We start from the raw sequence: 26759 nt of genomic DNA, 5'->3' as shown, positions 1-26759 counted from the left end.
GCTGAGGGGAAGCGGCCGCCCCGCCCCCGAGCAACCCCCAAAACCGACAGACCATTCCAAAACAAAGACTTTGGTTACAAAACATGTACCAAAACAGGTTTTATTTCACAGCATCTGAATTTTACAAGTTCATGGTGAAAAAAAAAACCACAACAAAACCGAACAGGCTACAACTCACGCTTTTAAATAATGGAGTAAGACAAAACCAAAACTGTATTGTTTACATAAAAATGTACAGCCTCTTATCAAGAGAGTTCTCCGTGCTGAGCCATCCCAGCAGCATCGCTACGCGGCACACGGCGCTAGGCCGCTTGGCCTGAACCAGCCTTTCCCTGCAGAGCAAGAGGAGCTGGACTGTGAGGAAACGTAAAGCCAGCAGATCCGCGTATTATTTTGGGTCCCACTTTCAGTTTATTAATGGATAATGTAATAATAGTCCTTTGCCACATGGTGGCAGCTTTTAGGTGAAAAGATAAGTATTCCCATACAGGACTGCAGGCTACACTCCCGAAACTGAAAAAACAACATATACACACACACATGAGTTACCATATCTCTGCAGAAGGACTTTCTGCACAGATGCCATAGCGGAGGCACTGATGTACAAGCCACAGACTCCACCTCTGGATGGCCCTGGCCCCACACTCTACCAGAAATGATGGTGCAACATTGGCTCCACCGCGTTGTTTTTGGCCTGCACACCCAGCTTCTAAGCTCAAGAACACTGCATGTTCCCAAGCCAACATCTAGAGCAACCTTTAGACAACATTCAGCATTCTGTAATTTAATGCTCCTTATCTTAATTTGTTCTTTTGAAAGACAAAACAAAAGCTTGCCCTTTATGATGTGAAACCATAGATTCTGGGAGCATAACTACAGCCCAAATGCCCACTGCAACCAAACTTCCACTGAATAGAGACTGCAAAGTGCTGCAAACCAAAGTACGGGTTTGGTTGTGTTTTGGTTTTTTTTTCCTTAAAATTAACTTTCTGTTCTCACAGTCTCTTACTTATATAAAGAGAGAAAACTCTTTATACACTAAAAAAAGAAGTTCCCAGCCATATTCTGATTTCATTCATGCCAACCGGAGTGTTTTGCTAGTTCTGGAGATACCACACGAGCAATTTCTTTGCTCAGTTCTGCCTCTGTCCCCTCCCCTAATGACTGCAGGAAGTGGTGGCCCACTTCAATTGTCTTCACCACGGGTTACTAATTTGAAGGCTCATTATAGACTAGATGTTTAGTACATCACTATTTCTTACATGCAAGGACAGTTATATTCAGTAGAAAGTTTAACTAGTAGGCAGTTTTTCTTAAACCTTTTGGAAGATAACTGGCAAGCTTGTTTAATTTATTAGCTACAATCTCACTTATGGAGACTGGAAAGTCCTTCTGTGTTAGAGATAAATCACAAGCATATTAAATTTTACACAAATACCTTGAACCTACATACAGCTGAACACAGTTACAAAAGATCTGATAGTCACTGTAATTATTACATATGAAAAATACATTTTGAGCCCTACTTAAAGAGGAAGGGGCTCCAGTAAAGTTTGCTGCAATTCTAATGAAGCCAAATTAGCTTCAGACAAAACACAGCTGAAAAGCAAAGATTCAGCTTTGTTTTTGGCTACGACCAACATTTAATACAAGGAACAGAAATTTACATTACTTTACATATTAGATAGCAAGTCCGTTACCTCAGTACGAGGCCTAGTATTTCATTTAGGAGTTAAACAAATCACAAATTTCTCAGTCGTAACAGCCAAGCATCAGTTTTGTTCCTTGCAAATGGACACAGTTACTTGTATCATAATATTGCTTCAGAAAATAAACCCAAGAACCAATATCACAGAAGGTCCCACATATAATTGAGAGTTCATTCCCAACTTGGATATTAAAAAGAATAAATAAATAAATGAAGGAATAACCAATGGTCAGAGAAGTTATTTAACCTCTGCATAAGCATTAGAGTGCTGCTGGGCACCAGCCGTTAAGTGGCTGTTCAGATGTGCCAGTTTTTATGAGGACCATCACAGTGATGCAATGCTTGGAAGAACAGAGTAAAAAAAAGTAGCATTTTAAATATTGAGCATGCTTCATGTCATTGGCTTGGTTTGACAGCAGTAACTCTACTGGCATAAGTATTTGCTCAAAGCACATAAGACCATATATAATACAGTCGTACTGAAAAGGTGCTTATTTCAGACTACAGAACAGTGAAACAAACGAAAAGTCATAAATGATACATTTGACAGCAAATTGCTCTTAGTCAAGCGCTCATCTTCCACTGAGGAGTGAACTAGGATGGCAATCACTTTGCTGCAGCTACCTTGTTCAACATGTGGTACTTCATGACAGATTTTCAAACAATCTTTCCTATTTAAAGAAAAAGTATATTCTTAAGGTATTAATAGTTAACTAAATTGGAACAGAGTAATTTCAATACTTACCAATCTATAGTATAGCAGAGAATAGATGCCCTGTGTGTCATTAGTGCAGATATACTGGAATTGTTTTCCTTATATGCAAGGCCAATGCAGGTAAAGAACAGATGGCTATACAAATTCAGGATTTCCCACTAAATAACATAACTAACTTAAAAAGCACTGGTACCAGACCAGCCAGTTTTAGGCACACCTTTAAAAAAATAAAGTATGCATTTCATGAATGTAAAAATGTGAGCAGATTCTTAGAAACATCTGAATTTTATGGTGCACTGGAATGCAAGTGATGCTTCCTTTAGCTTCAAGGAATAAAATAAAGGCTTTAAAAAAACAAACAATAAAACCCAATAACAATACCATAGTATTCTTCATCGGGAAGAACAGTTTTAGTAAAACCAAATAGATAAATAAGGAATAATAAGTAGCCATGACAGCTGACTGGTGAATATTTGTGCTTTACATGTCCAAAAGAAAACAAAGTTCAACAACTCTTCTCAGACCGTCCCCCAGACTTGGCATATGCGTCCATAATGCACACCTCAACAGTTTAATAACACACCACAGACTTCAAAACTAGCTGTAGCCATGGCAGGATGCACACAGCGGCACAGAAAGGCCAGTGGCAAGTTCACTTGCAGTGTTCAGTGATGCGGTCCCCAGTGCCACTGCCTGTCAGCTGGGACATCGCTTTGGTTAAGACTGCTGTGTGAGCCGTCTGTAATGAGGTAAAACTTGGTTTTCAGGAAGATAGAGAGCCAGTTCCAAAGCTACAAGGACGGTGAATTCAAAACCAATGAGATCTCTTCTGTTGAATCTGAATCTCTCTTCTAGTTTCTATGACAGTGATAAAAAATTAAAAAAAAAAGAAGGAAAAGGGGAGAAGGAATCAGTTAATCCACAAGATACCAATGCACTGCTAGATTAAGTCATCATAAAACAGAAGGCAGCAGTGTGTGGCCTGAGCAGTACCTACAGAATCAAAAAGTGTTGCCACGGAGCAGACAAGTAAACCAGCTTATCAGCCCAGCTGTGACACCCACACAAGTTACATGTGTGTGTCTAAGAAACAGTAAGTGGAAAACCAACCTCACTGTAGGATCAGTAGGACATTAGACTGCATCAGTCAGGTAGTTTTAATGATATTTTTTTTAAAAAAAATATCAATCCTGAGAGCCCTTGATACATAAAACTGAAAGAGCTGCTCTTAAATGCAGGCATGCACTGTTGAAAATCTTGGCTTTAGTCTTTGTCTTGTTCTTTGAGCTAGAGAGGAGGTTTTGACCACACTGAAACAAGTTTCATAGTACTTACATCTATAAGGTGTTTAACTTCATGTTTCCTGAGATCACTGCTGATCTTGGCTGCAAGCAGAACGCAAGCACCAGCACACAGTTTGCGGTTCTGTTTGTTAAGTTTGCCTTGGAGGACGAGCTTCTCAAAGTAAACATATGCCATGGAGACAGTTACTGGCTCCAGATTGCACTCTTCACTCAGGTTCCGCATCTCTCGCTTTAAACTGGGAATGGGGGGAAAAAAAACCACAAAGACATCTTCTCAAACACAATGGCTTTAATGAAATGCTCTAGAAACACTACAGCATGGGAACTCAGAAGAGCATATGGGCAAGAATCCTAGCTGGAAAACCATGGTAACTATTATCCTAGAGTGAAGTCCAGCTGGCAGCAAGCTGAAGCCGATGCTCAAACTGATTTAACCTGGCTGAAAACATCTACTGTGGAAGCACAGTTCTCATCTGCCCATACACACAGGAGCTTAGCTGCTTCCCTGACACACAGGCTATCGCTGTGTGATTCCTTCTGGGCTCCCAAACTGGTTTGTGATTCACATCATAAGACTGAACCACCCTGACCTACAGAACACCACACCAAAGCTGTGCGGACCACAGCAGCTGCTGCACAGAGACCTGTCTACTACACACCTTGTGGAAGGATCAGGTCTGAGGGGAAGGCAGACTGGTTTACACACTTCCCACAGCAGCCAGCCCATCACTTCAGCATTAAGGCAGATTTTATGGTGGATGCTACCTCTCATGGCTGCCATCCATGCTACACCTGCAAGAAGATCTCTGCACAAACACACTGCTTGGGACAGTTACAAAGAGGAGTATGCAGGACACTGGCAGAACACAGACCCTGCCTGAGCCAGCCTTCCACTTGGAGCCGAGTTACACATAACCCTGGTGATTCAGCAGAACTGTGTTTAAGCCAGCTATTTCAGAGGGCCTTAACTGCGTTAGCTCAAGTGTAATACCAGTAAGATTACAGCTCTCTGAAGGTACAACTGATCTGAAGACGTCTCACTGATGAACAGCCAGATGCATTTTCTGGAAGACTAGGAATTCTGTATGGCATAGTCCTGCCTTCAAAAAGGACTCCCCAGAACTAACACTCTTCTTTATCCCAGAATCTTGTCAGAATCCATGGCCATCAGTGAGCCTGGTAATTGAAAGGTGAAAATAGCCAGAGGGTCTAAAAAGACAATCCAGTTAGAGTGGGACTACGCTACACTACTGCCAGACAATCAGGTTACAAGTATTTGTTTCAAGGCTAATGCTGCTTCTGTTAATTGGCTATTAAGTGTCAGTACACCCCAGCTGGTGAAATTAAACCCTTTTAAGGTGGAACTATGAAAACCAACTGTTACCCCTTCCCAGCATCCTAAACATTCCTGTACAGGGCTGTCATCCTACAGTCAGCTCAACTGGCAAAAGAGATTAGTGTTTAATCATATATACTATTAATAGATCTACTGTTTGCTCCGTACAAGTAGAAGATGAAGGCAGCCTTGTAGAGCATAGATGTTCTCATTATTCAGTGCTTGTTTCTTACCTCCTGATTTTGCTCAATGTCAACTTGATATGAGGAAACTTCTCTCTAAAGGTTTCATTCATATCCTTTTTAAGGTCTGAGGGCTTCACATATTCTATGACTGTAGTCTGAAATACAAGAGGCAAAATTTATCATTTCTCTGTAAACAGTACTGATGGCCGAACAAGTCTTCCAAAGACACTAATGCAAAGGCAAGCCTGAGTTTTATTATTCACAATTTAACATTTCTGTAATGTCCTAAGCAACAGATCATGATGAATCTCAACTACAAAGTCTTAAAAGAACAGTCAGCAAACTGTTACAAGCAGCAAATGGCAACATGGAGATGCATGTCAGGTTGGTCCTTGACAAGCTGAGTGTACAAACCCAACTGTTTGTACTTTTCCTGATCAATTCTCAAAAAGCCACAACTTCTTCTTCCTAGAGGAAGATTTCTTCCTCAATGAAGTTCTTTATAGGAAAATCTTAAAGACACTCACTCATTCTGTTCAGGTATGCCAGTCACTCACCATGTAAGAGGCAAAGATGAGAACACGTTTATGTTTTCCACAGGGCCACTGAGGATCATCCAGAAGATTTGGATCATACTCTGCAGCTTCCCCAGCTTCACTTCCTGAGGGAAGGAGGAAAGCACTTTTGGCCACAAGATACAGAGCTTTAAATGGCCTGTTTGCTCTTTAAAAAAGCTTTCAAACAGCCAACATCAGGAGTGTTGGGAGATCCCAGAGCAGCTATGCTCACGTGTGCATTTCATAAATGCACCAGTCAGGTATTAGAATGATTGGGGAAAAAAAAATGCACAAACCAACCAGCAACACAGAAGCTCTTTCTGCAGCATGTGCCTGAAGCACCACTTTAGTGCAAACTAAGTTTGTCATCCACAAATATGCACAGAAAACAACTGCACAAGACAATTCTTTTGCCTATACTCTAACAGGCAGCAGAGTTGTCAGGTTTGCTCTTTAACACAAGAGAAGGGATTCTTGTCACAAACTCTTCGGCTTATGCATTGTTACTGTGCTAGAAGGCAAGAGGCCCACCTGCAACCACGTATACCAGATGTTTCTTGTTGAATAATATAAAACTTCACATTTCCAGGGAGAAGCTTTGCACTCTGAATTGCATGAACAGAACAAGGCCAGATATATGGAGGATCTAAGTCATGTGTGTCAGTCTCAGTCCTAAGGCTCATCATTATACTTCATTAACAAGCCTTATTTACTAGGCTGTGCTAAAACCAGTCTCCTTCCAGATGCAGCGCATCACCATTCACTTCACCATTCGCAATTATTTCAAAGAAATACATTCCTTTTATGCTTTTCTGCCAGGCACACAAGCGATGGCAAAGCTGGCGGTTGTCCTTACCGATGTCTGTTCCTGCTGGTATTGTTTTTGCTGTCACAGGTTTATATCTTGATCCAGGAAGACTCCGTGAAGCACTAGCTCGACAGGAGGGAACAGCACTATAGCCGTCAGCTTTGCGAACAACTAGGGCATTGGTCGGATACAGGAATTTTGCATAGGACACAACCTTGAAGGAGACAAAGTTGTAGCAGTTACAGGGGAAAATTTACTGAAGAGCTTATTTCCAAACATCTAGCATTTTCCAGCTCAGACTCCCCTGGAGTTTGTATTTGGGAGTGGGGACCTTGAAATGGTGAGACAGGAAGAAAGGGTGAAGTTGGATGAGGAACACCTTGCTTCCACAACAACAGTGTAGAAGCACTGTAGAAGATTTGGTGGGATGGTGAAGAGGAGGGGAGAATCACATCAATAAAATTCTGGCAGTATATAAACTAGGGTATAAATTTTGCCCATATTTCTATCAAAACATCACTCACGTTGTCTGAGACACCAGAGTGAAATAAATTCTCCAGGAACAGAGGCAGAAGCGATCAGTGGCTTCAACTACTTCCTCAGAAGAGAATTTTCACCAGCCAAATGTTTCAAACTGAGCAGTTAAACTTCCACCGCTCTGAGAAGTCTCAGCTCTCACTTTATGGATGGCAAAGCACGGCGTAAATTAAGTGATTTACCCCAGCATGAGATGGTTCTGGGGTGAAAGTAGCCAGCTCACCCACCTGCTGTCACCGGTTTTGGTCAGTAGTATTACAAATGCTCACTGGCATTACAAATCGAGAGACAAACCACCCCGCCAAAAAAAAACCCAAACCACCAAAAAACCCTAAACCACAACACCCAACCAAAAACACAAAATGAGAAAGTATTTCCTTACCTTGCCATCAGCACCCAGCTCTACTCCTTCCAGGCCAAGCACCATCTCAGTGGAGACTGAAACTCCCCCAGAAGGATGTCGCTGCTTCTGTCCTTCCATTTTTAGATCACTAAATGCAGATAAGAAAGTGCGCTAGTATAAAATCTGACAAGCCCAGCTTCCAGGTAAACACCACGTCCCTCCATTAGCTACAGCCAACACCACCAGATCAGAGTTGTCCTGTGTGGGAACAGGGCAATCCCTCAAGACAATGTTGATTTTTAACTACTCTCTTAATGTCAAAATGCTCATTAACCAAACAGATATAATCTCACTTTAACTCAAATCTGTTCCAATACACCTATCAAAAGTAAACTTTAACATGGTCTTTCTGCATAAAACCACACCACTCCTAACATACTACTCCCTAAACATTTAACAGCAAACATGTTTTATATTACTGGTTTTCCAGGATTACAAACTTGCCTTTCAATTGGAATTTTCCAACTACTGTGCACACAAGCCCAAATTAAAAATTAAGGCTGCTAGCAGAACTCTGCCTCAGTGATGGCAGCATGCAGCTTTGTCACCTCTATATTCCAATGCAAAAAAGCAGCTTTCACATGAAGAATCGTGTTGCCATCTTAGAAGCAGAACGACACAGTGCTCAGAAAACTTAAATAGCTCTAGTGACCTTGCTGCTTTTCTATTAAATGAGAGAATATTTTCCCATCACCTATTTTTATGGCAAGTGTATTTGCATACAATACAATTCCCACCACTAAACATCCGTTTCCTGTGGCCATAAGTTATGTACAGGACAGAAGTGACAACACAATTGTTTTGCCAGAGTAGATTAGAATAAAATTAGTATTTTCCATGGTACATTTGTAGATCACAGACCTTCACAGAATCAACTTAGACTCCACAAGGGGCTGAGCAAAGATGCAGGGAAATCCAGTTAGCAGGTTTTGGTTTTTGTAAGTGGTCATATTGAGAGTTCTAGACAAAAGCGTAGTACAAACACTAAAAAGCAGTTTCAATCAGTCTAAACTGTTTCTGTTCTTCTTAGATTGCAAACAGTGACATTCATGGCTTAGAGTAGAAAACCAGAAAAGCATCTTAGACTTCAGGTTTAACTTCACTATAAAGCCTTGAAGGTTTCCAAGTAAAGGCAGCAGCATCCTTCCCTGATGCTCTGTGTGCTTTTTTGCCGACACTACAAGTTTGTTGCACCGAAGACTGTTGATTTCTGACCACTTTAGGAGTAAAGGGAGTTCTACACAGTAACAAATGACATCATTTATTCAGAGTTGTTTTCAGGGATTTCACAGGACTGGAGTGCTTTAAAATGTGAATAAACCCATGCAAAGTCTATTTTTCTCCTATTCTTCTCCTGGAGTTTGAATAAACACTTTGACATTGTGGCAATGTTTGATTTTACTGCTCTGATAGCAGATTCTTGTCCTTGCACATAAATGGTATGTTTTAATAAGTTCGCCTGCTTTAGAACAGGAGGCTTACACCAACCACAGTAACTTAAAAAGATCTTTTGCAAACAACAAACCAGGCATTTCACAAAGCACTTAAGGATGTCTCACCTGATCCGTAAACTCTCCCCGTAAGGTAGGATAGAAAAAGCCACACACAGTGTTCGTTTAGCACAGATTAACACTATCCTGTAAGGAGATGGGAAAAGATCAGGATACAAATTACAATTCAGAAGTTACAAAGCAGCTTTTTATGGAACAGGAACACAGACTCTTTGTGTATTGCTCTGCAAATCACAGATACTGCTACCGATTTTGTGTTTTCAGGAAGGAGCACAAAAGCAAAGGTCTCATTATGACCTGTAGGTCTTTAGGACCAAGCTCTATAGCGAAACCCAGCACCCAGTAACTGCCAGCACCTTGGGAGCTCCTCAAAGGCAATCCTAGTCTTTAAAAATAGATAGCTATATTTATGTAATTTTTACGTAAGCTTTGTGAAAAGACATAGATTGTATTTTACATTTAGATGAAGTCTCACACCTCTACTAATAATAAACATGAAGGCAGCCTCCCCCTTCTCTTCTGCTCAGAGCCAAGAATTTGGCTAAGCCAAGCCATTCTCCTTAAATCCTCCTCAGCTCTGACCTCTCTGCGTGCTAGAGACAAGGAGGGCGTCAGAAGAGAGTGACTGAACCTCCTCACAGTAGGATGGCAGAACTATCAGAATACTGCTGCAGATGTAGCAGATGTGAGCACCTACCTCCTTTGACAGAAGTATGCATAAAACTAACCAGACCCCAAGGACATCGCCTTATTCTCACTGATATTAAGTGGCTAATTGCATCGAAGTGGAGTCTGCTTCTGAGCACCCCCTATTTCACCCCAGTACAGGGGGCACCTTGTTCTCCAGAAGTTACCTGCTGTTCTTGGTGTCATACTGCCTCATGTTCTTGATGAAGTGCATCTTCTTCAAACTTTTATGTCTTGGAGACCCAGATATATGCTTGGTTCTGCAATTAAAAAAAAACAAACAAAAACACAAACCAAAACCTGTTAAGTGCTCTGAAAAGAAGTCGTGCCAGTTATATGATCAGATGGCAGCACTAGCATGCAGGACCCCAGATATTGGCGTGGAAGAGGGTGGAGGGAGGAGAGGACTGCATGCAACGAGTTGAGGTTAATGCTGCTTTTGAAAAAAGTACCTTCGTACACTGGCATATTCCACTATGTCTTCTAAAAAGTCTAGAGAGCAGCGCTGGGAGATAAAACGCCTTCTGTAAAATGTACAACACCACGAAGAGTGAACAATATTAGTTCATGGCCTCCGAGTTTATGAACTGCAACAGATCTATGAGTTCTTAGGACAAATAGCAGGGTTTTTTGATTATTTTTTTTGTGGAAGGTTGCTTAATTAAGCATTTGAAGTTCCTAAAAAGGCCAAGAACTTGTCTCCCCCTCTAGGGCCCTCAAAATACACATTTATACCAACTTATTAACAAAAGCATTCACTACCTTCAACACATAAGAACACTTGCCTATAAGTTAAACACCTAAAAAGCTTCCAAATACTCCTTTAAAATCTTACAAGAGGTATCATCAAGACAAAGGAATAAGTAATTTTATGTCAGTCTATGGACAGATATGGTATATCTGTATGATGACTGAACATCTGTGTGTATGCTCAATCCAGAACACAGTTGTCTCCAGCTATGACAGCAGCTCAATAAAATTGACAGATCTCTCCAGAAAACAATAGAGAGGGTTATTAGAGGAAGCAAAGAGTATTCGGTACCCATGTGAAATCCTAGAATGGAAGATGCAAGGAGAATAATAGTAGGAATCATGTGAGCCTAGTGTAACCGTAATAGGATATTACATTTAAGCAAAAAATAATAGACTTTGCCAAAGTAAGACACATTACTATTGTCAAAGTCTTTCTTTGTTGGTAGAGATTTACAAACGAATTGTGAAACTATGACTGCAATTTCCATAGGAACAATGCGCTGTGATTCAACTGCCACCAGCGAAACACTGACACCACAACTATCAGATTCCGTATTTTCTGCTTTTGTTTAAGCATACATTGTGCTACATTTTTAGCACAAGCCACATGCATGCAAGTCCAAGGTTTTCTTCCAAAGCAACATAGTAACTCAACTAATGGAAAATGCTGCCATGAAAGTCAATGTGGAAGCAGCATACCAGAGGAAAGCTGCATGCCTCTGGCTTGATGGGATGTGCTTTTGGAAAAAATTCAAGAGTTTAAACTGCATCAGAGCCCTGGCATCCATCAGCAAACTGCTCGGGCTCTCATGCCTGGAAGTAAACATCCAACACCAAAGCAAAAGCATGGAACTTTGGGTGGCTGCAAAGGGTGGAGCAAGGCCAAGAAAAAATGGGATTTATTAATTGTTCCCAGCTATGGCAGAGTTTTTACACAGCAAAGCTTGTAGCTTCAGGTGATTCAAGTTAAAGATCAAAATAAGCTACTTGGGATTAAGGCTGGTCTTGAAGCCCAGCACTTCAAGATTCTGAAACAGCTGGGCAATCTGCTAATCCCACCGACTCTGCCGGTTCTCCTCTCCAGCCTGAGCCGGGTAAGAAACCAAACCACAGTATTTGCTACAAAAGAGATATACCAGAGTTCCACACACAAAATCTGCCTGCTTTTTCTTAAACCCAGTGTTTAGAAATGCAAACTGCTGAGTGACAAACCAGGTGCTTTCACCTCTCTTCTGCCGCCTTGCAAGTTATTTCTTCTCTTCCGAGCTACTTGGAGCTACTGCCTGAGCTGCCTGCCAAGAACTGTGCCAGCCAGACGTGGCAGTTCCCCTCCGCACGGCACATTGCCCTTATGGGCAGCATCGTCGACGCACAGGACTTGCTAGAAAATTACAGATTTCCACAACAAGCAGATTATCAGCAACAGGAGCATCTGCCTCTGTTGTGTCAAGCTATACCAGGAATACACTTCAGAAAAGATGGTGTTCTGGTTATTTTTCCACATATATTGACATAACTGTTACTTAAAATGGATGATCTGCAGGCAAGCCTCTGCAATAAGGTCTATGAAGTTACTCCTGTAGCTGTACATACCAATGATTATCTAGAGGTTTTGCACAACGACACTTCAATCTTAAATATTCCTGACACCCGCTTAGTTCCTCATTCCTCACTACAAGTTCACGAGAAACAAGTCAACATTTTCTCTGTATTGTCAAGTATGTAAAGAGAACAAGTATCAAACTAATGAATGTTCTTCTTCCCGAAGTCTGGTTACAATCTCCTTAACGAAATATAATTAGTGCCCTTTCTCTGTGAAATTGTAATAATATCTACTCCCACATGAAACTTTATTTTTCCCGCTAGAAGGAAATTGTCTTCAGATTCTTAGCAGTGCTTTTCTGGCATTCTTAAAAGAAAAAAAGAGACCACAATTCAAACAGGTAGGAGGATGAAAAATTAGTCTCCCTTTCTGAAAACACAAGAGGGGTAAATCCTCCCACTGGACTAACACCTTCGGTATTGCTAGAGACTGCCTCCCACAAATCAACCGCTATTAAGGGTGCTACTGGAGAACATTCCTGGCACAGCTTCAACACCCTTCACCAGCATTTCAGTTTTAAATTTTTTTTTTCTTCTTTTCAACGAGAACTGCACAGGAACATTTAACGCTTTCATATACACATGGTTCTTTTGTCTATTCTGGCATCCAACCTGTAATAAAAAACCCTTTGTAAAATAAAACCCTTCGTGAAACGTGGAGCTGAATCTCAAACCTCCATGAACACAGGTGTTACCTGCAGGATCATCAGGATGTGGGACACCCCCAGTCTTCCACCCCTCCTGGGGGAAACCTAGCTGGATGCAGACAGAAAGACACCACGTGTGGGGAGCAACGGGAAAACAGGCACTGGTACTAAGAAACCACATAAGAGAACTGTAAGAGAACACTGGTGTAAGTAACTGGACAGATTGGGAGAGACACAGTTAGACCCTCACTAGTAATGCCACGGTGCTGTGGATGCAACTGCCCGCAGCATCAAGGCAGTGTCTCCGTGGTGAAGAGCCACCCAGAGCATTACACCTTCTGGACACCACCGCCTTTTCTCAGTAACGGGAACACAAGCGACAAACACCCGAACCGGCTGCTCTACGTACGTATCTGGAAGCAACAACCTGCTGCTGCGAAGGGAAGATCCTGCCCCTTGACTCAAAACCACAATGACTCATCCCCACTCTGCCAACAGGAAACTTCATTTTTAGCTATGCTTGTAAATATTTTCGGTCCTCAAGTGAAGCTGTCACCTTGGAGGAATCCCAGTTGCTAAGCAAGATGCTACCCCTCAAATCTCAAAACAGGGTGTACGTAAAAAGGTCTCACTAACCCAGTCAGAGTGCCTGCAACAGCTTGTAGGCTCAAGCCAACTTTTTACAGCAACACAACTCGCTCACTGCCATCCAACAGTGGCTAAGATTCTTTACTACTACTAACACACAGAACTTTATTAGGTAGTGCAGTACTTGGGAGTATGCTACAAGATTTAACACTGAGCAGTCTCCACTTATTTTTTATATACATATAAATATATATATTCACACACTCACTTGCTTTAGTTTGAGCGCAGCCAATCCATGCTTCAACAACAGGCTACACAGCATTGCTCCAGCGGCTGCTAGCTCTGGTGAAAAAATGCCAAGTCACATATCCTGTGCTAAGCAGCTTCACTGAGGATAACACTTCTTGCTCCTGCTCTGATCCACTGGAATGCAAAGGATTTTAAGTAGTTTACACACAACATTTGTTTCCAAATGCAGCCTAAATACTAAACCAGAATACCAACATCTGTAAGTGCACTGCGGGTACCTTACACACACCCTTACGGACATGCTACCTGACAATAAGAAATCAGAGTACCCAATATTAAAATGTTAATGAGTTCTATGGAGCAGGATGTAATTTCACCAGTATCCTAACAAAAGTTCAAACATGCCTGTGTGCCACCACCAGCCATTTCCTTGACAAGCTACAGAGGGGGTTTGCCTGCTTTATGTCCTTGGCCTGGAGCTCACTTTTGGGCGCTTCCCCCCCCCCCCCCCCCCCCATTTCAGGAGCCAATAAAGCAGGACCCTCCCCAAACTTAAACATTTAAACCAGCAACTGTGTTTACACAACCAGCACCTCTGAGGGGACCCAGCAAGAGAGAAAACCACGCAGCACATGCTCAGAGATAAGGGGCTATCAAACAGAGGAATTCTGGATTACGCCTTGGCTTGTTATCTCCACGAGCACACATGGACACACACAATCCAACACGCTGCCGAATCCCCAATGAGCTAAACATGCACTTAAAGGCCCACAGAAAAATCTTGTATTTAGATAAAAACGCAACAAATTATGTTCAGAGCTGCATTTTGACTCCCACCTGGGAAGCAGCAGCCAGCACACACATTTATCCTTTCTGATGGCCTTCCCACTGAGGAAACCCAGCTCCTGAGCACATCCAGCTACAGAGCTGTCCTCTGTGGTCCTGCCACTGTCCCTCCGAGTGCTGGCAGAGAAACCCCCTGCAGAGGGTGAACAGGCAGGCAGCACGTGGGATCCCCAGCCCCGAGGTTGACACAGCTCTTAAGTGTTCCCAGCAAAACAGGACACAGCCAAGAGCAGTCTATGTATAGCACTGGTAATCCCTACATGTCCCGTCTTAGGAATTGAAAGGAAAAAGCTGGTTAAGTCACAGCTCCAGATTAAAGAGCAGCAACCTTTCCAATGGCTGGCCAGGAGGATTTTCCACCTTCCCACTTGCAGACACCCAAGGGGACAGGGGTAAAGCTTCAGGATGCTGCTGTAGTTGGAAGTGTCCAAGGTAACCATTCTTTAGTAGACATTATAGTTGAACAAGTTGAATGCAAAAGAGGTACTACTGCTGTAATATCAGGCATGGCTTTAGGCACAGGCAAGCCTCTTCCACACCTGCTCCTGAGCCGCTGTGTCCCCTAAGGGACAGTGGGGCAGCCCTCTGGGCACCTGCGCCCCTGCTCAGCACTCCCAGGCTCGGAAACAAACAGCCCTCATGAATCTTATTTTAACCCCTAATATTGGGCCTTGCAGCGGTCAATGATCTTACTTAAGCTGCTGCGTGCAGCTGCCATTTGGCCATTTTGAAGTTTGTTTTGTCCTTTTGGTTCCTGCATTTCTGCCACAGCTGGTGAACAGACCAGCTGGTCTCGCTCCTTCCTGAAGGGTTAAGTCAGACATTACTGGTATTCTCCCCTCATCCCAATTAACCCCCACCTTTCACACGGACAGGTTTGCACCGAGCCAGTCACACAGTCACAGTGCAGTCAGCATTCAGCTGCTTCCACCAACACAGCACCTTGAGTTCACCTTCTGCTGTGACTTCTTATCCTCAGCACTTCCAGGACCACCAAGCCCGGCAACACGAGTGCTCAAAGATGCTACAAAAGCCAGGCAGGAACAGGACTTGAGGCCTCCTCCAGCCAAAGGGACTGGCAGGGCAGATTTGTTGCAAATGGAGTTGCATCCATGCATCACCCTTCTGCTGGGGGAAGGATGCTGCCGCGCAGCCACCCAGGCACACAGCCCCAGGCACTGGGCTAAAATTAGTGGCAAGGCTTCTATCCTCTGCTGCTCTTTAGCCACCCGTACTGCCAATAGAGGGGAGGAATGGGGGAGGGCAAGGATTTTTAATTACTGTTTTAAATTAGGGGCTAATAGAATCTGGTTTCCTATTTCTCACTTGAAAGAGTTTTATTTTAATATGGATGTCCCTTTGTAAGGTTCTTCACGGACCTCAGTATCATCACAGCTGTCAAGGGACCAAGTTATTAATGTAACAAGGACAAAAAAAACATTTATTCGTTTTTGGAAGCGCTAGCTTAGTAACAACTGTCAAAGGCAATTTACAAAAGAAATCCAGATCTCAAATACTGTTTTTGATAGGAAGGCATACCTGTCAGATTTGTTTTATCAAGACATACCTTAAAGATTAAGCTGCATCATTTTCCTTCCTTACAGGCAAGCCAGCCACCAGATATGAACTGTGTCTTTGGTTTGACTAGGTAAAATACTGGCACCAAGGGATTAAGAAAACCAGTTCCAGTTTTTAATCTGACTTTTTCACAACTGCCATTACTTATGCAGCTCAGGAGGCATTCCCCGTTTTCAGGCTTGCATTCCAGAGTGTACAAGCGTGAGCATCACTGCCCTCATGTCAGTGTCCCCTGCCTTACCACCCTCAGCGCTTACATTAATGAGTTTCCTACTCACAAGCAGATTGAGTACAGCTCACCAGCAGCAACAAGTTTTCAGTAATTAAAGCCAAAAGTAGTCAGAGACCACATATCTAATGCATCACTGTCAAAACCACGTATTTGGCAAAACAAATTACTTTAATGAAGACTACGCCACGATGTGCCCAGCACCATTTTCACGGCTAAACAGTTTCAGCTCTGATGTTCAGTGAGAGGCAGCAGCAGAGAAGACACCCTGCAGAGCCGCCAGGAATCATACACCCAAGCACTCCTTTGCAAAGTCAGCTACTCACTGTTTTATGGCACCACAAACGTGTATTTTGGACTGCAGACCACTGCCCCAGGAGCTTGTTCTGACACTTATTTAACTATCAGACTGCCAGACAATAAACACAAGCCTCACAGTCAGGCTAATTTAAGTTATTCCTCCAGTAATCCTCATTTTAAAGAGTAAACCCAACATGAGCTTGCAAAGTACAATTATGCTTCAGAGCAGGTCCCTCTGAAACCTCAGGACAAGGGAGAGGGTCCAATTCCTTCACCTTTCTGTTCTTATTGAGGGTTTGTTTGCAAAGCTGACGGGGCACCAGGGGCTCTCCTGCGGGTCCCAAATGCCAGGAGAAAACCCCGCACTCCTCAAACACCAGCAAAGCCACGCTCAAGGGAAAGAATGCGTCACGCAGCCCACGGGACAGGCGAGAAGGAACAGAAACGAAGTGTAATTTGAACGGAGGTGGAGGCAGAGTAAGCGGGAAGCTCACTAAGCCTGGAGAGTTTTAAATACAAACAAGGGAAGTTAAGACACTCTTCACAGCGGCTGCTACTTCACTGCTGATTCACTACCACATATGATTAAGAGTTAATGCTACTAGGAAACAAGCTTTGTGTTCGCCGCATTTCATAAATCACATCATTTTGATGCTAAGGGTGTTTAGACAATCCAAGGATAAAACAGTGCCTTCCAGTAAGCGCCATGAAAGCCATCTGCTGCACCAGAACCACCAAACCAGATTAAGGTTTGCTGTGCCCAGAGCCCATTTCTGAAGTCCACTCCTAAAATCCCTGCTGCTTCTCACAAAGCAAACTGGATGTGCTGGCCAGGACGAACCGGTAACTGTATTCCTCCGTACTTCTACCAGTTTCTGGAGGTGTTCCTAGCTCACCAACCTCTGTGCTCTGCTCACTAAGCACTGAACTGCTGACCAAAACAGGCAAGTGAAATGTAAATTGTGTCCTTCATGACACTGTGGGCATTATGCTAAAAATATTCAGGCACCTCCCTGAGAGACGATGCTGTCATTTCATCATGTGCCTTGTGAAAGTAAAAGCCTTCAACATAATAAAACTCTCAAGTAGGGGAAAAAAAAAAAAAAAAAAAAAAAGAAAGAAGCTTTTAACTGGGAAGGAGAAGAAAATTCAAAACAGGTGACTGGAAGAAACCCAGTCAAAGAAAATTTAGAGAGGTCTCCCAAGTGTTTTTATGGGCACTTGGTTCTTCCCACTGCACCACCAGTCATCCCCTCCAACCCACAATCAAGAAGTTGTAGCCTCACCAGGGCAAAATTCTATGCTTGAATTGCAGCAGCCACAACAGAGCAAGTATAAATGTGCCCATGCTGTCGAGCAAGAGGCTTTGACCGGCAGCAGTTCAGCCCATGCTGTGGCTGGCTAGCAAACCAAACGGCTATCCAGCTCCGAGGCAGGCTGCAGGCAATGCTGAGCTTGGGTACCCCTGGCACAAAAGGAGCATTCCCTGGGGAAGGTGGCTGCACAGGGTCAGGGTGTCCAGAGCTCCCTTGGGAAGGGCTGCCGGGCTCAGGGTCAGCTGGCAGCAAGCTTTTTGTTTCGAAGACTCAGTAGGTCTTGTGAATCAGGGGCTCCCTCGTTAAACGCTTTGCTTGCACTTATGAGACCAGTTTAAGGTTCTTCATTTAACACTTTTTTCCAGAGATTAAACTGTAATTAATTTACAGTAAGTTATATACACAACAGCTATAAACCAAAGGTTTGAAGTTTAAAGCTCTGCATTTGAAGAGCCAGCATGACACAGCATCGTGGCTTAACCCCAGCGGCAGCTCAGCACCACGCAGCGCTCGCTCCCCCCAGTGAGATGGAGGAGAGACTTGGAAGGGCAAGAGCGAGAAAAACTTGTGGGTTGAGATAAAGACAGCTGAATAGCTAAAGCAAAAGCAGTGCACAAGCAAAGCAAAACAAGGAATTCATTCACCACTTCCCACGGGCAGGCAGGTGCTCAGCCATCCCCAGGGCAGCAGGGCCCCAGCACGTGTGGTGGTTACTTGGGAAGACAAACGCCATCGCTCCAAATGTCCCCGCCTTCCTCCTCCTTCCCGCAGTTTATATACTGAGCATGACATCCCATGGTATGGAATATCCCTTTGGACAGTTCAGGTCAGCTGTCCCAGCTGTGTCCCCTCCCAACTTCTTGTGCCCCTCCAGCCCTCTCGCTGGCAGGGCCTGAGAAACTGCAAAGCCCTTGACTTAATATAATCATTACGTAGCAACAACTAAAACATCAGTGTGTTATCAACATTATTCTCACACCAAATCCAAAATACAGCCTTGTACCAGCTACAGGAAAGAAAATTGACTCTGTCCCAGCTGAAATCAGGACACAGAACAGCTTTAGCTGAGCACCCTCCATCTGCAGTCACCTGCTTTATCAACCATACCTCGTGTTCGTCAAAGAATCCAAATTTCATGACGCTCGTGCGCACATCAAACTGTACATTTTAAAACTCGAACTACAGAGCCAGAAGACTTCAGAGCAATCTTCAAAAGAAGGCTCAAAAGCATCTTCAAGCCCACTCAGCCTGACAGCCTCACAGCTTGAACTGGTTGACAGATGGAAAAAAAGGAGGAACACAGGACAGCTGAAAAGTCAAGTCTTCCAGATTCCCAAGATTTAATATAATGAAAAAACATACTGCAGGAAAAAAAAATTAAGATAATATTGTGAAAGTCACTTCCCCTCCCTCCACCTTTCCCCTGTTCCAAAGCAATCAAACTACACCCACACCCAGAGCAGAAGAGCTCATCTGTAGTTCAGGACTGTTCTTTAAAACAAAAAGCAGAGGTCCTTCCCTCCCTGCCTCATCCCACAGTTGATAGTAAATGGCAAAAAACTAAGAACCACCACTAGCAACTCTCCTGAACCGGTTTAGTCGCTGTGCTGAGAGCACACAGCAGCCCCGATGAAGAAGCTTCACCCACAGCCAGGCTAGGTGGCCATCAGCCGGCTGGCAAAGCAGATACAAGTTTGAGCAGCCCACATCTTCGCAATTATCAAGGACTTCAGGACTAAGCAAAGTCATGTTAAGGAGCACCAACAACCTAAACACATCCTTTTCACTGACACCCACAGCACCCAGCTGCTGCTCAGCATGAGCTCTGGGAGCTCCGAGTGCTCAGACTGAGGAGGAGGCACTTGTTCACCAACTGAGATCTGGGGGAAGGCAAGGAGGAGAGAGGAGCTAATTATTTTAGACTGTGAATCAAAGAAACAACGTTTTAAGTCAGTACACCAAGATCCTGCAGTCTTCAGAGTCAAGGGTTACATTTGAAAATAATGGTTCAATAAAGCTTGCAATATTTTTTCTAACTCAAAGGAAGCTTGTAAAGCAAATCTCACAAGTAAAATATTAGAAAAGAGCCATGAATGCTGTACTGCTGTGTAAGGTTCTGGCAGCACATTCAAGTCCACAGTGGAGGAGCGCCGGGATAAGGAAGCTCCAGCTGTAACACTCCTACAGGACTTGCTTACTGGAGGTCTAAAAGGGGGCCCCACCAACTCCTCCCCGAAGTTAAGCCATCCAGCTTTTTACATATAATTTGGTACCATATTCCCCTCTCAACTGATGACTTGCTGACTTGAAGTAAGACACATTCTAACCACCCTCATGCTGGCAGGAAGGAAAAAGAAAGGTGGCAACAGCGCTTTCAGAGCATCCCATTTTCCATAGCATCTCAGACCCCGCTGCCAGGGCTCCTGCGCCATTCCTTTGAAAAGCTACACAATCTGTCCACAGATAAAATCAGCTGTGAGTACAGTTTCTGTACAGACTACTCCTGCCTGAGAGCAAAGTTACTTTAAAAGCCTCTGGACTCTTTTAAATCAAAAAGTCAAATAATCTCAGTGTTAAAAGTGTCTAGGATTGCCTGACCCAGACCCATTCACAGGATACAAGTACCTGGATTTTCTAATCTCCGAGTTTCCTGCCAGGCGTCCAATTTACTGCTTCTGATTAATATACCTGGCTGGGAATGTTAGATAACAAATACTACAGGCAGCTATCAATTATAAGCATTTAATATTGGACACATGCAATTCACCTGCAGTTGCAAAGATGAGAGAAAGCTGCCGAAACAAACTGTGCTTGCCAAGGAGGAAACTGCAGCCTTATTAAAAAAATCAACTGAAAGATTAAAGTTCAGATTTAGCACATGTTCATTTTCAGCCCCAAGCAGCACACCCCAGTCTGCTGCTCACCCCTGAAAGGTCAAAGCTTGCCAGCCCTGACAGATCTTGCTGCTTCCTGAAAAGCACCATGTGTGCTCAGGTTATTACAAATAAGGCTCAAAATCAAAACTAAGACTTTTAAGCATTATATTTCATACATCTTAACAAAATCTGTTTATTAGCAGAGTTGGTGGTTTGGGGTTTTTTTGGGTTTTTTTCCATCATAAGCATAAAAACCTGACTAAGTATTTCTGCCCTTCCAGCCAAAGAACTAATTTGATCACACCAATGGCAACAATCCAGCATCCAATTAACACTTTAAAGTAGAGTTGGTCCAAAGGGCTGCTGTTATCAACTGCTGTTTGAACTCCCACCTTTAAATTTACCTAAATTAGCTCAGTCATTTCTGATTCATCAGCAACCACGAACATTCAGTTCGGCTCCCTGACCGCTAAACACCAAGGACATTAAAGCATCAGTTGCAAATAATTAAATTTCTGTATTTATTCTTAAGCCCAGAAAAAATGCAGCAAGTAGATGGCAAAACCAGCTGCTTTACATTAAATTAGACCGAACCCTCAGAAGCAAAACAAACACTGACATTCAGGGTTGTTGTTCCCGTTCTTCATGCTTTCATAACCTGGCTATTTTCAGGGCGCTGTTATCTGTGTTTCCCCAGAAAGCTCTGCCAGTTTCAGACCCAGCTGCAGAAATTCATTTAAAAAAAAAAGTATCTGTGAATGCTGATTTGTTCGCTGTTTGCTGCATCCTGCCACTGCTTTCTGTGAGGCTTGTTCTTTGAAAGAACAAAAGAACAGAGAAGATGGAAAAGGAGAAGGCAGGAGGGATGGCAAGCAGATTAAGCAAGCTAGTATAACACAGCATTGTAATTTAGGATCCTGTAAACAGAAGATTCCTTAGAAAAACAAAAGTGGAAGGTTAAAGTCATCAAGTTTATCATGCTCAGCAGGCAGCACAATGAAACCAAGCATCCAGACTGAACGGTGCCTCCGAGGGAGCGTGCGCTGCTTAAGTTTCCATCCTAAAGGACCTGACAGCTACCGAGCAACTCCAGCAAACTCCACATTCCATCAGCTGACCCGGTCACTCATTCCTAGGGCTGTACTGAAGACCTGCTAATAAATCACCAGCTTTAGCAGAGGTGCCGCCACAACCTGCCCTGAGCTACGCTGGTCTCATCAGCTTCTTGCAACTTCTCAATCAAGTCAAACAAGATCAAGTTTTGTAATAAAACTCTGCCCAGTGAAACTGCCAGTTGTAGATAAAGTGATCTCCATGGATGGGGCAAGCCCCAGCGCGATGAAACCCCCAGGCACGGCACAGGACCGCAGCGGCACTGGTCAGCGAACATGGACAAAGCCGATCTGGAGACCCTTCAGCCTGTGCTCCCAGTGCATTTCGGGGAGGCTCCACCAAGGGCAACTCAAAGCAGCTCTCGACAGTGACTAAAAAAGGACTCTGAGGAGAGCAGCTGCCTTAAGTGGGCACCAAAGATTAGATGTCCAGGGTCGTGGCGCAGATTCCACCTCCTCCTTTCCTCTGCTGGCCTCACAAGCCTGTATATTTGCATGATGCACGCAGTTATGCTACCCAGGGTAGCAACATAACTCTATGGCAAAACAATACGCAGATTCCAGAGTCCCATTAAAAGGAAACCTATGTTGTCATTGTTCGTTCATTTCTGAACCTTACCTTGCCAACAGCTCACCTAACACAGAAGGGGAAGCAGCACAACCACCGCTGTCCTGCAGGAAAAAAAAAAAAAAGAGTCCCTGAATCACTCCTCATGTATTTGTAACAAGAGGATGCTCTGTCTGAGCAAACCATGGAACTATCCAGTGAAAATACAAAGTGCTCCAGGTCCCTCACTCTGAAAGTAACAGGTGAAATTAATTCCAGAAGGACGGTCCATCTCACCCCCTCCTGTGCCCAGCATGACTGGAAGGAGATACATGGGCCCTAACACCCCCAGAGCCAGCGCTAAACTGTCCTTCTGACAAAAGACATGTGTCTCCATGTAAAGATGTGGATCTTCGGCCTGATAGTTTCAGTGGATGTTCTCCACTCACTCTTTTCTTCTTTAAAGGCAAAAAATAGATGAACTCCCACTCCAGATCACCCTCATAAGTAGTACACAAAATGATTAACGCAACACAATCACCCTTTCAACCATTTCTTCCAAGCTGAAAAAAATCACAGCCTTTTTGTTGTTACTCAGACAGAAGCCCTTTCATTCCCTCGATTACCTCCTCGCATTTTCTTCTACCTTTTATTTGTGATTTATCATTCTTTCCAGGTGGATTGATTAGAATTACTGTAGTGGAACATAACCATCTAAAATCAGATGCCAAGGAAGGAGGCAGAAAAGACATCTAATGAGAAGATCCTAGGAATATTTTCTTAGTGTCCTATCAACTTGGCATGGGAAAAGGAAGGATCAAATAATTTATGCAAACTCAGTCTGGAGCTCGGTACGCACGGACACACCGAACAGCACACCCACAAAGGTAACTCTGTGTGTAAAGCTCTTGATGCAAAACCTGCCCTCAAGAGCTTTACCTACAACATGAAAGCAATGAAATGAAATTGCACAGCAAATAGTGTGCTGGCTTTTGTGGCCCGGAGCGGTGGGAAGGAGTTGTGCCACAGCCACACTCCAGGCTCCCCTGCTTGACAGTGGCGTATGACAGCGTGATCTCTGCTCACCGGGCACCCAGCTAGCATGCCAGGCTTCAACTTCTCCAAGAAGCAAGGAAAGAAAGGTCTTTTCCATTTCAAGAAAAGCAACGGGTGGTAAATGACAGTTCCAAGTTTTTTCCTTCTTGGAAAAAAACCCAGAAAGGATGACATACAAGAGACTCCCACACTTACAAACTGCTACTGCTCTTTACATTTCCTGATTTAAATCTTCCAGAGGGTATGGGACACCTCCATCGCAGGATACACACTGCAAGGGAACACCCAGCAAGTGCGTTAGCAAAGCTCCCCAGCTTTCAAGCCCAGACAACATCTCTATTTCAGCTGGCTAACAAAGCTCTGGAAGCCGCTATAAAGACCACGGAGACTTCAAGCCTTTGATACTGCCCTGCCTACCTGCGGGCTCCCAGGGCCAGCTCACTTTACAAAGCTGTTTATGCAAGAAACGGCCTGAAAAGCATTCCTCAGAGCTCGGATCCTCAGGATGCGAGCAAGAGCCCGCCTTCCAGCCGCCTAGAAAAACCAACGCTGTCAGGCCGATGGCACGGCTGCGGCACCGCCGCGGTGAAGGGCAGCGCATCCTCCCCGGGGCCGGCTCCAAGCGCCCGGCGCGGGGAAAAGCCCGACCCAGCAAGGGCTCCGCGGCTGTTCTGGAAGCAGCAAACGGCGCTAGCGAGAAGCGGGAGGCAGGGTGCAGGGTCCCGCAGCCCCGGCGAGCGCCCAGCTCCGCACCACCCCGGCACTCTCGCACGCCGGGGCGCGCCGCGCATCCCCGGGGCCGAGCCGCACACCCCCGAGCGGGCAGCGCTGCCCGGCCGCGCCCCCGCCGGGGCTGCCCCGGAGTAGGGACACCCCCCCCCGGGGCCGGCGGCAGCACGGCCCCTGCCCCCTCCCACGACCGCTCGCCCCGGGGGGAGGCCGCTTCCCATGCTCCGCGCCCCCCTCCCCCCCCCGCAGCGGCCGGCCGGGAGCCCTGGGAAAGTCGGGCTCTTCCCAAGGCCCGCGGGGGGTCCCGCCGCTTCCCACGCCCCGCGGGGTCAGGGCGGCCCGGCGGGCGGGGGGGGGGGGGGGGGGGGGGGAGGCGGGCCCGGCGCGCCCCGTCCCCTCACTCACCTCTGCCGCTGCGCCTCCAGCGCGAAGCCGCCGCCCGCCGCGCTCTGCGTGGGACTGAGCAGCCCCGGGGCGCCCGGCTTGGCGGCCGCCAGCATCCCCGGCAGGGCGGGCGGCGCGGGGGGCGGCGGGCAGAGCGGGCCGCCCAGCAGCAGCTGCGGCAAGAAGATGCCCCCGCGGGGTGGGTCCGCCTCCCCCTTGGCTCCGGCGGCGCCGGCCAGCGGGGACGCGCCGGGCGGCAGCGGGGCTGGCGGCGGATGGCAGGCGGGCGGCGGGGACAGCAGCAGCGAGGGGGCTCCGGCCGGCTCCGCCGCCGCCGCTTCCTCCCCCTCGCCCGGGCCGGCGGGCGGCGGCGGCTTCTCGGTGGGCGGGCAAGGCGGGCGGCCGTCCAGGGAGATGTTGTTGAGGAAGAAGAGGGCGGCCTGCCGCCGCCGGGAGTCCCCCCGCTTCCGCGGCGGCGGCTGCTCGCGGGGAGGCGGGGAGCCGCACGCCGTGGCTGCGGCCATTCTCCGAATGAGCCGCGGCCGCCCGGGCGGGGCCGCTGGGAGCGCAGCGCGGCCGGGAGCCCGCGCGCTCATTGGATGCGTCGCGCCGGAATGTAAATGAACCGGGCAGGGGCGCCGCGCTCATTGGCTCGGCCGCTCATCACGGGTAGCCCCGCGCTCCCCTCGCCCGCCGGTGGGGCTCTGCTGGGTCCTAGCGCCGGCGCGCAACGGCTCCGTCGGCCCAGGCAGCTCGGTGGTGCCCCCGCCGGGCGGGCAGGCGCTGCCCCGGGGCCGGGGCGGCCGCGGCCCGGCACGTCCCCTTCCTGGCTCCCCCCGCGGGGCCGTCACGCAGGCGCTCCCCTCCTTCCTCCCTCGGGTACTGCCCTCCCACGGCCACAAGTCCACCGTGTACCCACAAAACCACCCACCGCGTCCCCACGCATACACCCGCCTTGTCCCTTTGTATGACCCTTAAACCTCTCCTCCCCCCCCGTTTCCCCACCCAAACCCCCAGGGACTCTGGCGGTCACCCGGTCCAAGGACTCCCGGCCTTCCTGCAGGACACATCTGCTAAAACCCTTGGCAGGCGGCTGTGCGCATCGCACCGCCGCTACAGAAAACAGATGAAGGCGGTTGCTCCTCTTGGTCCAGCAGGGGACCCGGCTCTCCGGCTTGTGGGGCTGGGGTGGACCCCAACCTGCCAGCCTCGAGGGCATAGATCCCCGTGTATGGCACAGATCCCCCTGCATGGCACGGATCCCCATGCACGGCACAGATTCCCATGCATGACGTAGATCCCCCTGCATGGCATGGATCCCCACACATGGCCCTGAGACTCACCGGCAGCCCCTGAAACCCGTGCGGAGGGCTGAATCCCCATGCCTCCCAGCCGCTGAAGCAAAGCCGAGGCAGCACTGATCGTGGGCCGTATATGGGAAGACAGACCCGGATCTGGGAAAGCATAAACTTAGTATTTATCTCCACAAAGTGACTCAAGGCATTTCTGCGCAGCATGCTGCTTCCCAGGCTGGTTTGTTTATGCTGCACAGAATAAACATACCCCTTAGGCACTTGAACCAATGTCTGCTGCATCCCGAGATGATGCTCTGACTGCTTGCCAAGTAAGAAAGCTCTGCCCTTTCCATCATCCTCGGAAGATGCTGATGTGCACTGACGATGTCCGTACCACTGGGTCTGGCAGAAGAAGTTTGGGAGCTTTGCTGGGTGTGATGAAGCCTCTGGCACTGGGGACAGCAGCGTGTGGGTGCTGGTGGCCTCTGTGTTCCTCTGAAACAGAAATGGCCCTTGCAGATCCCCTGCTTCCCACCTCATATGCTTGGAAGCATCTTGTGCTCCCAAGCAGGATTTTGCCCATAGACATGGACATATCAGTATGCTATTAATGAGAGACTACCAAGATATTTATAATTAAGCAGGTATTCATGTATTAACAACAGTGGAGCCATAGAATGGTAAATGCTTTTGCTAAATATGTCCAAAGAAGCTACATGACAACTCTTAATATTGCTTGCAGCTTGTACCAGCAATGAAACTGATGTCTGATGACATGACCTGAGATAGGGGCACTGAATAAAAGGTAGATTATGAAACTGTCCTAACACATACAGGTTCTATGTCTTTTCATATGGCTTTTTCATAAGACACTTTTTGGTATACTGTTGCAAGTGGGACA

General features: G+C 46.1%; 1 protein-coding gene across 2 annotated transcripts; it reads right to left on the bottom strand.

The window, feature by feature from the left end:
- Window positions 1-74: 74 nt before the first annotated feature.
- CABLES2 (Cdk5 and Abl enzyme substrate 2) lies at window positions 75-25159 on the bottom strand. Of its 2 annotated transcripts, XM_040608045.1 has the most exons (10): window positions 24585-25159; window positions 10204-10275; window positions 9919-10011; window positions 9113-9190; window positions 7533-7641; window positions 6662-6827; window positions 5806-5909; window positions 5297-5403; window positions 3759-3963; window positions 75-3281 (listed from the first exon to the last, which is right to left on the bottom strand). In XM_040608045.1, the coding sequence occupies exons 1-10, from the start codon at window positions 25157-25159 to the stop codon at window positions 3141-3143; spliced, it is 1650 nt and encodes a 549-aa protein (XP_040463979.1). In that variant the 3' UTR covers window positions 75-3140. The 2 variants fall into 2 exon arrangements, with proteins under 2 accessions (XP_040463979.1, XP_040463978.1); XM_040608044.1 differs by lacking the exon at window positions 10204-10275.
- Between the last annotated feature and the right edge of the window lie 1600 nt (window positions 25160-26759).

Source organism: Falco naumanni, chromosome 10 (assembly GCF_017639655.2).
Source record: "Falco naumanni isolate bFalNau1 chromosome 10, bFalNau1.pat, whole genome shotgun sequence".
Lineage (NCBI taxonomy): Eukaryota > Metazoa > Chordata > Aves > Falconiformes > Falconidae > Falco > Falco naumanni.
The sequence above is the reverse complement of the archived record's forward strand: the minus strand, read 5'-3'. Positions and strand labels throughout refer to the sequence as shown.